The 14,896-nt window shown below is 43.9% G+C and overlaps 2 protein-coding genes across 14 annotated transcripts in view; both read left to right on the top strand.

Moving 5' to 3' along the window:
* Positions 1-2,154, top strand: part of DNAAF5 (dynein axonemal assembly factor 5) — a 30,840-nt gene extending 28,686 nt beyond the window's left edge. The window contains exons 12-13 of the mRNA XM_072877683.1: positions 445-636; positions 1,139-2,154. Of these exons, the coding sequence (XP_072733784.1) occupies positions 445-636; positions 1,139-1,278 (332 nt within the window). The 3' untranslated portion in view covers positions 1,279-2,154. The remainder of the gene's footprint in view (positions 1-444; positions 637-1,138) is intronic.
* A 1,911-nt stretch (positions 2,155-4,065) lies between these two features.
* SUN1 (Sad1 and UNC84 domain containing 1) overlaps positions 4,066-14,896 on the top strand; it is a 36,996-nt gene continuing 26,165 nt past the window's right edge. For 4 of the 13 annotated variants that reach the window (XM_072877776.1, XM_072877775.1, XM_072877774.1 and 1 more), the window contains exon 1: positions 10,853-11,189. Coding sequence is in view for 1 of the 13 variants with exons in the window: in XM_072877773.1 (XP_072733874.1) it covers positions 11,134-11,189 (56 nt within the window). In the remaining 12 variants the exon portion in view is untranslated. Of the gene's footprint in view, positions 4,163-7,860; positions 7,964-8,138; positions 8,177-8,709; positions 8,841-9,405; positions 9,624-10,852; positions 11,190-14,896 lie in introns of those variants that run through there. The other 9 variants (XM_072877777.1, XM_072877766.1, XM_072877770.1 and 6 more) reach the window with 8 other exon arrangements.

Below are 14,896 nucleotides of genomic sequence, written 5' to 3'. Positions count from 1 at the left end.
GGAGAAATACACGATCAGATGATTGTCAAAGTATGTCTTTGCATCTTGCATATTCAAATAGTCTGCAGTGCAGTCATTCACTGAAACGGTAATATTTGATAGAAATACTGTGCTTTATAGAGCATAAAAATACTTAAACTCTGTACTTCTGTAATGCTTTAATAGAAGTCCATAGTACCTTGTTAGAGTGCTAGAGAATGTTCAACTAATCTAAAGAATTTTGTACCTTTTTTAAATGTTTTTGACAACATAACAATCCAATAACAATGCACTGCGTGCCTTTAGGAACAACGTACTACATATATTCACAGTGTTCAAAAGACGGCAATACGTCATAAGTGCAACAATAATTTCAGTGATGACAAAATACATTTGTTTTTTCAAGTGCAAAAGATAACTTCGCTGTTCACAGTGCTGTTTGGTTATGTATATGCTCTTTTTCAGAAGTTTTAAAGCGTCTGGATGATGCTTCGTGTGATGTACGACTGGCAGCTGCTCACACCTTAACTAATTGGTTTAAATGCTTAAAGGAGAGCGATGTGAAATCTGCAATGGAAAGTCATATTGAGTTTCTGTACCAAGAACTGTTGATACATCTCGATGACCCAGATCAAAATATCCAAAATGCAGTCCTAGGTAAGACTTTCAGTCATACGTATTTTTAACAATGCTTTTTAAAATCATGTTTTCAAGTGTTACATGAGTAGTGCATACAACTAGAGGCGAATCCTTACAGGCTGGAAGCTCTCCTTTGGGTTTCAGTGAGTATGAGCTCAGACCTTTTACCTGTATGCAGAATGTAATGTGTTATCTAGCACTCACCAGAGGGGGAATGTCAGTGCATCTGGTGTATCAGAAGACTTTATAGATGGTAAACAGGATATGGAGCATAGACGCTAACCACTGCAGGATGTGACCATATCCTAGCTTGCTTGATGGATTCTTTGGAATTTATTAGTGTATCGGTCCGTGTTCAAGCACATAAATGTCAGAATACAGACCTCAGCAAATGAGGGGGGAATCAGGTTGTCATCAGGGCGCAACTTGTAGAAGAACAACTTCCAGGTTAGGGTTCACTAACTTGGATAGAGAAATGCAGAGCGGCTAATGATTTATACAACATATTTTTGTTTTACAGAAGTTTTAAAAGAAGGAAGCGTTTTATATCCAGAACTGCTCATGAAAGAAATTGAAGGGGTTGTACATAAGCATCGAACGCCAGCCTATTGCAATCAACTACTACATCACATTCAGTCAGCCAAAGAATCAGCTTTATGAATCAATGCTGAAATTCTTTTTAGTGAAATGTATGTGAAAGCTGTATGATCTGGATTACTTTGGTATTTTCATTTGCTTAAGAAAGGCTGAGCAATAAATAGATTGTTTTTTCTTTGTAAGTTCACTATTAGCTCATTTAAAAGTCAAGTTGGTACAATTTTATGTTCTTTGCCGTTTGAACAGTTCTTTGTATTTGCTAGCAATAAAACAATGTTTTAATTCACTTTGCATTGGAAGTTTTTCAGATACAAAGTTTAAAGGAGGAATGTTTTTCAGGAATTTGACACTATTTATAATTGAGAAAGATAATTTATTTAACAAAGTAATAGTCTAATGTCAAAGTTGTTAATGTAATTCAGCGAGGACTCAGTCTTTCAAAGAGCATTTCAAACTCTAGGTATTATTCAGACTTTGCAGAGTCAGCTCTGTGAGGATCGGTTTTATCAGGAAAAAAAAACAGCCAAACTTCCCTTGCATAATGCAACAAAATTTTTATAATGTTTTGAGCACTCATTATGCTGGTATAATAAGGACATATTCTGAGTAGGTGTCACTAAAGGAATAGTTTTTTATTGTCATTGTATTACATTTCGTGACTGAGAATAAAGCTAACCTTTTTAAATTAAGGTTTATACATGGGAGGAAACATGCTGTTTTGTCATTTAGATTAACAGTATTTATATTTTTGTATTAAATATATCACATCTGCAGTTTTTGTGTTTATACCATTGTGCCTTGGAAAGCAAGCAACATTTGTTTGCATATTACTTTGAAATGAAATTTTGCAACATTAGGTTAAAGCTTGATTTATTTTTTTAAAAGACCTTTGTAGTGTGTATGTTTTAGTGTTGTCTTATGTTCTCAGCTATGTAATAAAGTAAGTGAACTCCTAGATTCTTGTCTATGTCATTGTGGGGTAGTGTGCTATTTATTGCACACAGAAATCATGGAAAATCAGGATCCTGATTTTTTTGAGACATAATTGTTAACCAAACCATGATCTGTTCACAGCAATATCTACTTGCATTCTCAAAGATACATTTGAGAGAGAGTAGATACACAAGACAAGTCTTATTCGTAGCTTAAAAGCGCAGTCATGCAAACTCATGGCCAATTCCCCACAAAATACTAGGTGCCTTTGAAAATTCTGTCGAAAAGGGACAATAATATTAATGATATTGAATAATTGAGTAGTTTCTTATGGATCCAAAAGCGATTTTGCATTCCTGTAGAATAGGATACTCATTTTAGATCATACATACTGTCTTTAAAGTTGACTTTTCTTTTCATGAAAAGCCAAAATATAACCATTCCTGTATTGAGCAGCATTTTAGTTGACTAAAAACTATTAACTATTTAACTCACTATAACTGGAGGGTCAGCTGAAATTCTTAGAAGGCTCAATGTGAGTGAAATAGAAGTCCCTAGAAGACAGAAAATGGAGTGATGAGGTGGTGGAGTCTCCAGCCTTGGGGATATTAAAAACCTGACTTAACACAGTCCTGGGAAACCTGTTCTACCTGACTCTGCCTGGGCAGGGATTTGGACTACATGATCTCCAGAGGCCTCTTCCAGCCTCAACTATTCTGTGATTCTGTGAAATTGTTTCCTTAGTCTAATCAATGATTAGAAAGCCAATTTAATTAGATTGGAAGTAGACTACATAACTATCCTAACAGAGCCCTTAGAGTTTTCATTCAACACTCTGCTCTCAAAAGAAAAATAGTGTTTCAAAGTGCTGCGAAGCAGCACGTTGTTCCAATGCAACCTAAAGTTACAACAAGAACTCAGTTCTTGTTGTAATGTTCCTTGAAAGTCCACCAAATAAATCCTACTTAATGACATTACTACAGGCACAATTTTTTTAGCTTCCTATGTTGGCAAAATTTAGATTCTTTGACTTCACCATACTGACTGCAGCCTCATGATAGCTGCAGTACAGATGTTGTGCAGGTGCTTTTAAATATTCTTGTGATCTAAAGAAGAGATATTTGAAAACCCAACTTCAAATGTGGGATTAGAGAAGAGTATCGTCTTAGGCGAAGTGAAATCGAGTCAAAGTTTTTCAAGATGTTCTAAAGCTGGTACACAAATACTAAGAGCTGAAGTATTCATCAAGCTTGATCTCTTCAGTAGGCTGGGAACATTTTTTTCTGCAAATGTTGAGCATTTTGTTATCTTTCGGAACAGCCCATTGTAGGATGCCTCCCAAAGAAGAATCTCCGCATCATCCGACAAACCAGCTTTTTTCTTCAGAGCCAGGAGAGCTTTGTGAATTAAATAATAGTCCCTCTAGAGACGTGTTAAACAGCAACCTGATCCTAGTTTATGCATGTGTGACAAACTAGATATCCTCCACTATGTTCTTTTATTAGAAAGTGTTCTGGACATAGGACTTCAACAGTATGCTGACGCTGCTTATAGTTTACCATACTTCAATTTATAAAACCCAAATTTCTCAAATCCCTTTATGAAGAAGTGCTATTATGAAGTCTCCTGGGGATGATGTATGAGCCTGGGTTTTAAAGTTATTTTCTTTGAGAATCAACTTCCTCAGCTTCAACCTTTTACTGCATCAGTAGGAACACAATTGAAATGTATGATTTTTTTTTTCTGTTTTGCTAGATCAGCTGTTACATGTACTAGATTTTATTTGCGTTCATTGCATAATGTTACTAGGATCATATTCATTACGTAACTTTTAAGCAAGGACAGTTTTTTTGGGCAAAATAGTTATCTCGAACTTTCAGGCTCTTTAGATAAGCAGGCTTTAGCCCTGCCCTTCCTGTGACGAACACATGTGCTTCTGTCTTCGTCCTTGTAAGCTAGAAGACCTGTTGTGGAGGATCCTGGGACTTGGATTCTCAGCAAAACAAAGTTTTTGGTAAGTGCGTGCATTTGTCTAACTGAATATAGAACCTTCTAAATATTTGTTGACTACCTTAAATAGAATCAATTAATTAGACATTGAGAGGGCACTGTCAAATGAGGCACCTAGGCTTCGAGAGAAAGTCTCCATCAGAGAGCATTTTTAGGAGAGACTGGAGGTTAGGTATGTTCCCAGATCCAGCCACGTCTCGTCCATGTGGGTTCTTAAGGGCAATCTGCAGATTTCCTGGGAAATGCTTTAGGCAGGCTGTAGACAGTCTGTCTGCAGGTGTCTGGCAGTGCACTGTGTCATCTGAGCGCACGGTAAAGATGCACTAATGCACCTTGTCTGCTTGCGTACGCAGTGTGCTCCCCGGAGACTAACCTCCAGTTATAACTGGAAAGTTCTTAGAAACTATAATAACCCATCAGAACTCTAATCTGATCTATAGAGAGAGAACTATAGCTATTATAGTGTAATAACTTTCCAGTTATAACTGGAAATAACTGGTATAGTATAGTTGTACTATACTATTATACTATAGGAAAACTATACTATCATACTATATCATAGCAAAAACTATACTATTATAGTATAGTATAACTGTAATAGTTATTTGTTATTATTCTATAATTTATTTTATTTATTATTTACTGTATTTAAGTTGTTATACTATAATAGCTATAATTCTCTCCCTATAGATTAGATTAGAGTTCTGATGGGTTATCGCACAGGCTTTATCTCACTTGGGGGAAGTCCCTTGTCTGCACGACAGAAACACATCAGAGCATTGCCCCAGATATAAAGTAACATCTTGGCCTGCGGAAATCAGCTGCCGATTTGAGAGGAGCCAAGTTTCTGTTTCATTTGGGGAATCTGTGTTAGGATCGCTGCCTGGGAAGGTGAGCAGCTGTTGGCTAGAAGAGTGGATCAGAGCTGGTCCTGTTGGATACATAAGGGACTGCTCTGTGCCTCAGCCCTTCAAGTGAAGCTCTAACCATGTTTTAAAAAGAGAGAAAGAAAAATAAAGCAAAAAAATCTTCATTATTAGGCAGCTGAAGGATCCACAAAAATTACAGTTAACAGGCTTGCGTCCATTTACTGAGATCAATCCCGCAGGGAAGCTCACAAACAGCAGTAACTGCCATGAAGCAGCAGATGAGAGCTGTGAGGAGAACGGCTGCTCTGTCGGCCTGCCTTGTATGTAATCGGCTTTTCGTGTTAATGTCTGAAATCCCCCATAAGTCAGGACGATGGCAGGATCTAGTGGCAAAATTGAAGTGCTTTGCAGCCCCCTTTTAACTGATAACCTAATTGCACTGTATGGAGCACCCATTGCCTTTGGCTGACAGCAATGATGGTGTAGAGAAAGGGCCCTCGTGAGTTTAACCACAAAGTGTGATACAAAGGGCAAGAAACTTTTTCTTTAATGAGCAAGAAATCAGCCTTCGTAAAATCATAGATACTTCTGGCAATTTTCATACTAATGCATATATATGATCATCTCCCCAGCCGTGGACATAAAGGTCACCACGCTTCCTCACACTAAGGAACAAATCCACAGAATCCCCTTTGCCCAGCACGTCCCTGCCACGCGTTGCCGCAGCACCCTGACCCCAGCATCCCTCCCCAGGCTGATTCTGAGCTCCCTGTGACTCACTCCAGCGCTTCCCCAACCCCACCACCTTCAGACTTTGAAGCATTGCCCTGGTCCCCTCATGGCCCCATCACACAGCACTGTCCTGTGCTCAGCAATCCCCCCGTGCTACCCAGCCTGCACAGTGCGCCCAGGCACCCCCATACTGGTGATGTGCGTACCCGTGGAGTGCTGGCCCTCCATAACCCCGGGAAGCGCAACGCTTCGCCGTTTCCAACCTGCATGGCAGCACGCCGTGCCCAGTGCCCAGTATTACCAGCCAGAAACACCTTGCTGCACTGTTTTCTGTCACATTCAGTCCATACCTTCCATCGCTGTGAGGACCCGTACCTTCGTGGTTGATAGCAAGGGCCAGAACGTGGAGCAGAAGAGGTTTGCTAGGTGTGAGTGCAGGAGTGCACTGGGAACGGGAGTGGGAATCGCGGTGGGAAGGGAAGGAAGCAAAAATGTGGGAATCGGGTGGGAAGGGAAGGAAATAAGAGGTAGGACTAGAGAAATGTGGACCTGGGATTGGTTTGGCCTTGTATTGCAGTTTCCCTGTACCTGGTGTCAGTTAACAAAGCTTTTTTTCCTAAATTCCTAACTACCCTCTAGAGTGTTAAAACTGAAACATTTTTAATATGATCAATTTTTATTCTTATTGACCATTTTTCTACAGACTTCAGCTTAGCCAATAAAATTAAGTGAGCCCACTTTGTGTTCAGAGCTCATAGTTGGATGCTGAAAAACTTTGAAAGAATTTTTGTTTGCCTCAGAGCAGTTTCCTCTGAAACGTGGAAAAACTAAGTCCCTATATGTACCAGCTTCTTTTACCAAAACTGGAACATCCGACCAGCTTTCCCTTAAATCCTAGAAGCCAAAGGCTCTATCGCTCCTCATAGCCAAGGAGCAGAGGGAAAGCTGAGTCTAAGCCATCCTCCTCCAGCCTCTTGGCCTGGTCCTGATGGAAAAACAACTGCTCGGGACAAGTCAGAGCAGCCTGGGGAGCTGGAGCAACGCCCGGGGAGCACGACATGCCTCGTCCTGCCAGCGCAGAGCGCAGCCTGCCCTGCCCGGGCTCCAGGGGAACGGGGAGAAACAGCCCCGCGAGTGCCTGGCCTTACACCACCAAAGAACTTCAGGGAGATTTAAACTAAGAAGTGATTTTGCCGTGACTATCTTAAGCCCTTAAACATTATCTGCTCTAAAGACAAGAAAGCGGGTGCAGAAAGAGAAGGGGTGGTGAGAAAAGTGAGGTGATTTCTGCAAAGTATTCAGCCATGTGCCGGGAGGAGGCGGCTGGTGAGGGGCTGCACGTCTGACCAAATTGTGTGCTGCCTTCCGAGCGTTACTGGGATCAGCTCAGCTTTGGCTGCAGCATCTTAACACTTTCACATAACTAGAGCAAAGCTCTTTTAAAATAAACAGTAGTTGCCTAAAATCAGTGCTACAGCGACATCAGCTAACGTCTTAAGTGAATGTCTTTTTTTTGCACCCTCTTCTGTTTCTTCAGGATTAGCTGCTTTTACCCATTTTGTATACAAACAAGTACACAGAGTTTATTTGTCTATTTGATAATTACATATTTATTACCCAGTCTTTCCCAGCGAGCTGAGTCATTTCTCGTGCATGCACAATAACAATTTTTGTCCTGATTACCCTTTCTCAATTGATACATTCCCTATTCTTCTGTTCACTGCCATTTGAACTGTCCCTGCCCGCAGCGCACAGCATTGCGATGCCCACAAGAAAACTGTAGGCTTGAGGAGACTAAGGGTTTAAAAAAACATGGCTCAGACACAGATTTCAAATTTAATGTATTTGCATATGTTCCCCAAATATTTGAACAACGGGGGGCTTGTTTCACGCCACAGCTTCTTTGCTGAAAGCAGGCCTGTGATATTTCTTTTTCCTGCGCTTGTCCAGCGGTTACCGTGGCCTGGTGTTGGCACCGGTGAAGATCGCTTGAGCATAGTGTGGGATCCACAGTGCTTAAATCCCGCCGAGTGGCTGGGTGTGTTGTGCAAGTGCCAGAAGTCTTAGAGGAGAACAGCAAGTGAAAGGGAAAGAAAATCCAAAAAAGACGGAGTGAGAAGGAAACAGCGAGGGGAGACGCAGAAATACTGGGAAAGAAAGTCAATGAGGATCCAAGCAGCAGAGGCAGAAGTGAAAATTTAGAGGTAACTCCCCGCAACTCTTTAGCATTTCTCACTCCAAAGACATCCATGGCTCAATTTTGTGGAGAGGGAAGCTGAGGCAGAAGGCAGCTTGGCCGCGGCCGCCGGCAGGACGGTGCTGCCGGAAGGAAGAGCCCGAGGCAGGGAAGGACAGCCCGGGGGAGTAGGGCGGTGCCGCCATGAAGGGATGCTTGCTGAACAGGAGGAAGTGCCGCGGTGCGCCCCGCTGTAGGGGCTGCGTGAGGGGCGGTGTGAGGGACGGGGTGTGAGGGGCTGCGTGAGGGGCGGTGTGAAGGGCGGTGTGTGACGGGCTGCGTGAGGGCCGGTGTGAGGGGCTGCGTGAGGGACGGGGTGTGAGGGGCGGTGAGGGGGCTGCGTGAGGGGCTGTGTGAGGGACTGTCTGAGGGGCGGTGTGAAGGGCGGTGTGTGAGGGGCTGCGTGAGGGACGGAGTGTGAGGGGCGGTGAGGGGGCTGCTTGAGGGGCTGTGAGGGGCGGTGTGAGGGGCTGTCTGAGGGGCGGTGTGAAGGGCGGTGTGTGAGGGGCTGTGTGAGGGACGGTGTGAGGGGCTGCGTGAGGGACGGAGTGTGAGGGGCGATGTCGGGGGTTGGTGGGGGGCGGTGCGAAGGGCGGTGTGAGGGGCTGTGAGGGGCTGTCTGAGGGACGGTGTGTAAGGGGCGGGGTGAGGGGCGGGGTGTGAGGGGCGGTTACCGGTGGGCGGGGCGGGCCGCAGAGGCGGGTGCTGGCGGCACGCGCCGCGCGGGCGGGGCGGGGGCTCCCGGCGGCCTCGGCAAAGCGGGCGGGGCGAGGCCAATCTCAGCCGCCGCCGCCGCTGCGGTTGCTGCTGGCGGCTCTGTCGTTCCCTCGCTCCACCGGCGCCAGGTAACCGCCACCCCGGGCACCGGCAGCCCCGGCCTCGCGTGCGTGCGGGCCCCCCTCTCCGCCGCCTCCTGTGAGGGGGAGCTTCTCCCTTCCTGCGGCCGCGCTGGGGCGGGTGGGGGACTCCCCTTTCCCTCAGGGGTCAGGCCGCGTTTCCCCCGCCCTTCCTCAGAGCGGGGGCGGCAAACAGCTCGGTGCCAGCCCGTTCCGGCCGTTGCCGCGCTGCCAACGGCCCCCCCCAACCGCCCCCTCGCCCCCGTTTACTCGTCACCCGCTGACTGGCCGCAGCTGCCGCCCGCTCCCGCCTCGGCCGGCCCGCCCGCCGTCGCTTCCCGCCGTGAGGGCCGGTCCCGGGCAAGGCGGGCTCCGGCGGCCGGGGCCGCGTTAGGCAGCTGCCCGCGTGGGAGCCCTTGGGGCGTTGTGTCTCGGTCTGCATCCTCCTCTGGGCGGGAGAGAGATCGGCTTCTTCCTCAGCTCGGACAGTAGTCCAAGGAAGGCAGCAGGGCGTGAGGACATCGCGTGGGAGAGCGGGCTGGAGTTGTTGGATCAAACGCTGACCTCTCTTTAGGGCCCGAAGTTACTTGGATCAGCGCTGTTAAGCTGGAAGGAGAGAGACAAATCTCTGCCGTGGCTGTCCGCCTGCTTAGCTGCCTCTTGGCCTGCCACTTGGAGCATTTTCTTGTCAGAAGTAACTATGACCTGCAGCTTTCCACTCTGATTTAGAAAGAATTGATAAGTGTGCTGTAGTGCCTGCGCTCACTGCAGTTCCTGAGCTTTACTGCAAAGGTAACGTACTGTAATCGATGTTGTGGTCTGGTGTGGGGTAGTGCCAAACCTGTCTTCGCTGTCCCCCCGGTTGTCACCTCAGGGCAGCTGGTGTCAGTGAACTGCTTCTGTGGGGAAAGTGTTGTTGAACAGGCAGGGTTTTACTGTAAAAGAGTTTGGCGTTGCTCACTGAGTGATTGCTTGTAGTTTTACTGCAAAATATGATATTTCAGGATTGTGCTCACTTGAGATGATAGAGCTGTGTTCCTGATGTGGTGATCACGTTTGGTTGCTCTTCATTAACCACAGGGGTAGAAGTGTCTGAAACAAGAAACTGTTTAGAGGCAGCGCCTGTTTTCTGACAGTCTCAAGAAGTTTTACGTCTGCTGGAAAGAAAAAGTATTTGGTTTGCCTTATTTTATGTTTCTTTATTTATTAAAAAAAGGTATTGTTTATAATATGTTGTAGGAAAGGAAAATCTTAGCTAGCAAATTCCAGGTTCTGTGTTGCTGCAGTACTTGCAATCCCCCTGTCCCAGCGTCTGGTTTTCAGTTTAACATTACACAAAAAGGAAGTGAAATCTTCGCTCATTTTTTAAAAAATTTCTATCGTAGTACTTTGCAACTGACTATTACAGGCTAATGCCTCTGTTGAATTTCTCAGTTAATGTCTAATTCCCCCTCTCACCTATGGGGTGTATTACTATTTGCTGATTTTCATAATAATATTATGGAAGTGAGTTGCAGGCTTTTTCGTCGTAAGTGATCTGTATGGAGGGCTTTATTGACAAGCTTAGTAGGCTTTTTACGTTGATATATTAGTAGACGTGGCATATATGTATCTCCTTAAATCTATGCTACTTGACTGACATGTGACTTGGTGATTGTAAGAGTTGTGGCCATTTTGGGTAGTCAGGTGTAGGAGTTAGTTATAAAGAGTGAGACGTTGGGTTGGATTTTGTTAGACAATGAATGTTGAGGTTGTTTTATTGGGCAAGTGAAGCGTTTTAGGAAGGCGAGGCATGAAGTAGAATGTGCCTTTTGTTATCTGCCGGTGAGCTGGTGGTTAAAATAAACACGAAGGACGTGCACAGAGCGTTTGCAGAGCAGGCTCTCGTGAAGTGGGACGCTCCCTGCAGGGACACCCAGGGGTTAAAAGCCGTGGGCTGGCTGAGCCGGCCGCGTCCAGTGAATTCAAACTCTGCCTCTGAGTGACAAGGGAAGCTCTGGGGGCTGGGTCGGATCAGTCGGATCCTGCGGGCTTTGTTGGGGCCGGGAAGCCATTTTGGGATCCTGCGGTGTGGCATGGAACAGCATGTCCAGTCCGCCGGGGAGCGCGCCCTGAGCCCGGGCCGCCATCGCGGGCGCGGCGTGGCGGCCCCCCGGCCCCCCCAGCCGGTGCAGCCCGCGGCGCTGGCCACCGGCCGCGCCTTCCACCCCTCCCGTGCGGCTCCGCCAGGCCGGAGGCTTACCTGGGCGAGCTGCTGGAGCGCTTTGAAACTCCCCGATTCTGAGGCAGCTTGTAGAGTCTGATGGGGGAGGCCTTGAGCAAAGCGCCGGATCTCTTTAAATGCAGAGGCCTGGTGAGGTTCGTGCACTGAAGTCTTTGTGTGTATTTAATTGTGAGGTGATCTGGAGGTGCCTGGCTTATAAAATGACTCAGTGTGGTGCCATGCAGTGTTTCAGGTGCTGTGTGTGTAAACAACGGACAGACGTGTTTATTGCTTCACCGTAGCTGAATGTATAGCTGGCTTCTATCAACCTTCCTTTTAAAAACCATTTGAAGTGGTGCTTAATGTGAATATGCAATGTTACTGCTTTGTGAAGAACCTCTGTTTTTGTTAGTAGAGTTACAGCTTGACACCTGTGTTTGGGGATCTCTGCCATAATACTCAGTGGTACCATCTAGTTTAAAGTGTGAATTTTATTACTTGGGATTTTTTTGTTTCTTTGCTTTTGTGTTTCTGTTTTAAAGGAATAGTAATGCTTTAAGAATGTGTGTTTTAATAAAATGTTGATTTAGCTTGGAGCTCTTTGCTTTTCAGCCTGTTTAAACTAGTAGTTAATTGAGTATGTGGAAACATTCTTCGTGGAGTATATTTACTTAGGAATTTGCCTTTTTTTTAACAAAAAAGAGTAATTTTATTGGTTATTCTGAATAATAGTAGAAAATAAAAATTGAAATTACGAGTAAAAAATGGCTTGCTCTAAGGAACTGATAGGGTTGCATGCTCTAGTTTAATTGTTATTAATAATTTGCCCAAAAGTCTGGTTAGCTTTTATGGCATTAGTATGTTAAAGCATAATGACTTAAACTTAGTTTGCTTTAAAAGGTAAGGATAGAATAGGTTCTACGTGAAGCAGTACTACCAACATCTCTCTCAGACTTTAAATGTATAGTTCTTTTACCCCTTGTAATGTAAAAAATAAGACATGCTTTCTTGCAAATTTTCTCATTCTATAACAGACTTCCTGGTGGATATTTCTACTCTGCCAGTGTCCCGTTTGTGAAATGGCGATTTACCACTTCCTTTGTTACCAAGGGTGTTTGTGAGGAAATGTCTAGGTAGTATGTTGGTGGAAGTCTATTTATGTACCCAAAAAGGCATAAGTGGGGGTTCATCCTTGTCCTTGCCACGTGCTTGCAGTGTGTACACAATGTGTATTTGCTGCTTCCCCTCTTGTGGTGATTCTGTGCCTAAAGGCCACTATCAGAGCGTCACCTTCCATGAAAGCCAGGAAGTTTGCTGCAGCGGTACTAGGGTTTCATTGAGGCTAGCTGATTCTGAAAGTGATTTTCAGATAAACAGGCTTATGAGGTGGTGGTGCAGTCTCATGTCACTCAGATGCTTCGTAGTCCACATCCTCTGGAAACAGCCAAGGGGCTTTGTGTGAAGGTAAATTCTGCTGCATTGATTACAGGAGTCCCTGTGCTTCCTTGTGTTCTGGCCAAGTCAGAATTTGTGTCTTCTCCTGCCCTTCTACTCTGCTGATTTATTCTAACACTGATTCAGTTGAATTGTGAAGGAGAGATGATACTTGAGATGATCGTTGTTGTCTGCTTCCCCAAAAAAGCAAATAATCCAGCTGTCTCCTCTGCAGGAACATGGAAGTTAGTTTGTAAGTTGAGGCGTGCTCTAGTGTCCACTTGCATTCTAGGTGAAATGTGTGCTTCTCTTTAATTGCCTTTAGGTTGTCTTATAAATGTACTCTTATTACTTGGGGTTTTTTATGCAACTACATGCTGAGTTCTTTCACTATATGTCCCTTAGATAATTATGGGCTTCTGGGGAAGGAAAAAAAGCTACTTAAAAGTTTGGGCCCAGTAATGCTTGCAGCAAAGCTGATACCAAAAGCCTACATGAATCTGAGTCCAGACAGATCTATTGTACCTAAATCAGAAATCTGCTGGGCACCCGCAAGTGTTTAAACTGGAGCGAAGTGCTATGTCTACCTCTCAGGTTCTCTGCCAAGTTTTGTGGTTTTAAATTTCCAAACTATTTTGTTAGCATGTCTCTCCTTCTCTTCCAGTTGTAGATGAGTTTCATAAATGAGAAGAAGTAATATATGAAAGGTGGAGTGCTGTTAAACATGAGTGAACAAATTAGAGGGAGTTATTGTCCTCCACCCACCCCTGGTCTGTTCTGTAGCTTAAAGCTCTGTTGTAATAAGTATGTAGAATATTTCTAAATAAATGGGGTTGATCATTTGTTTTGTGGGTTTTGTTTTGAAGAAATGGATAACTAAAATTAAGCTATTGAACTAGTAGCCAGGTTTAAAAAAAATCCAGTTTCATAGTAAATTTTAGATGCTTGTTTTAGAAAATTGTGGTGGTTATTTCTGAAGATTATTTTCAAGTTCTGCTTACATCAGTTAAGACTGTTCTGTTGCTTTGAAAAATTGAGTAAAGGTTTTTCCCATTGAGTCTGAATTAATTTTAGAGCATCAGACACAGTGAATCAAACCAAGACCCTAAATCTTTTAAGAGTGATTTCTAACTACATGGTGTTTAAATGGCAAGCCTGTTATCTTTACCAGAGATCTTGGTGCTATGAAAACCAGCTATTAGTAGACCTACGCATAAATACCTCCAAGGCTTTTCAGTTAGCAATGCCATTGTCAAGTACATATTTTATCTAATACTAACTTAATGATATATTTCAAACCTTAGCAAATAAGGAATATGGTGTAAATTCTAGCATTTTATTTCTTTAGAAATCAAGTAAATAGAGAACTGGTGAGAAAGGGGAAAAGAACAGGAAAGAAGCTGAGCCAATATGTTATTTTTCAAAGTCTGCTTTGCTCTACCCGTATGGGTGGCAGAGACAGAGGGAGGAGTTGGGTAGCTGCTGAAAGCTCACTTGCACAGCCTAGCTTTCCATGTGGGAATATATTGCTGGGTGTCAAAAGCATTATATCAGCTATTGAGTTGCCAGTTAAAAAGTAGGTTTATTGATGAAATGATGTGTTCTAGGTAGTCAAGATCAGCTCCAGTGGACACTAAACAGTGGTGTCCCTGGCTTGTGGTTTCAAAAATCTTTCTATTGGGATGGACCAATTTAAACAGATTAACCTTAGTCATGGTTTTGAATTTCAATAGTCATATGTCTGAGAAATCTGTTTTGTTATTGTTTAAAACAAGTGCTATCTGATGTTATCAGCATCCCTCATCTTGAAATTCTCTATTTCCACTTTCATTACTGAGGAATCATTACTCTCTGGTCCCTGTTTCCTAGGTCCTCAAATGAGCTCTTATTTGTTGTTAAAGTATGGCAGCAGTTGCTGTGTATTCTAGCAGTATTTGCTGCTTATTCTGGCAAGAGAATTAGACTGCTTTGCTAATACTTCCACACTACTGATTTAAGCTTCTCTAAACAAACAACAAATTTTATGTACAAGCCAGTGAAAGCATTATGGCTCTGGGACAAGTGAAGTAAGTTTAGAGAAAGATCACTTAATGGGAATGCTTTTTCTACACATCAGTTTTTTAGTATTATAAATAGCAGAAGTGAGAGACCTCATTTTTCACTAACTCTAGAAGTGCATAGGAGGTGCTTGCTTCAGAAAGATACAATATTGAGGCCTGTGTTTTGATTAAAAAAACCAAAAAACCAGGAAGGAAACTGTCTTCACTAGTAATGGAAATATCCTTCTGCCTTATTGGCATCAGGATTTGGAGGCTACAGGTGGACTGACTAAGAGCATTTTGGTGTTGTGTAGAGATTTCTTTTTGAACTGCTGTTACCTGTGACTCTGTGCTTTTTGTCTATTTCTTATGTGTATATGTAGCTATAC

Source organism: Ciconia boyciana, chromosome 13 (assembly GCF_034638445.1).
Source record: "Ciconia boyciana chromosome 13, ASM3463844v1, whole genome shotgun sequence".
In the NCBI taxonomy this organism is placed as follows: Eukaryota; Metazoa; Chordata; class Aves; order Ciconiiformes; family Ciconiidae; genus Ciconia; species Ciconia boyciana.
This window is presented reverse-complemented; position numbering and strand designations above follow the sequence as displayed.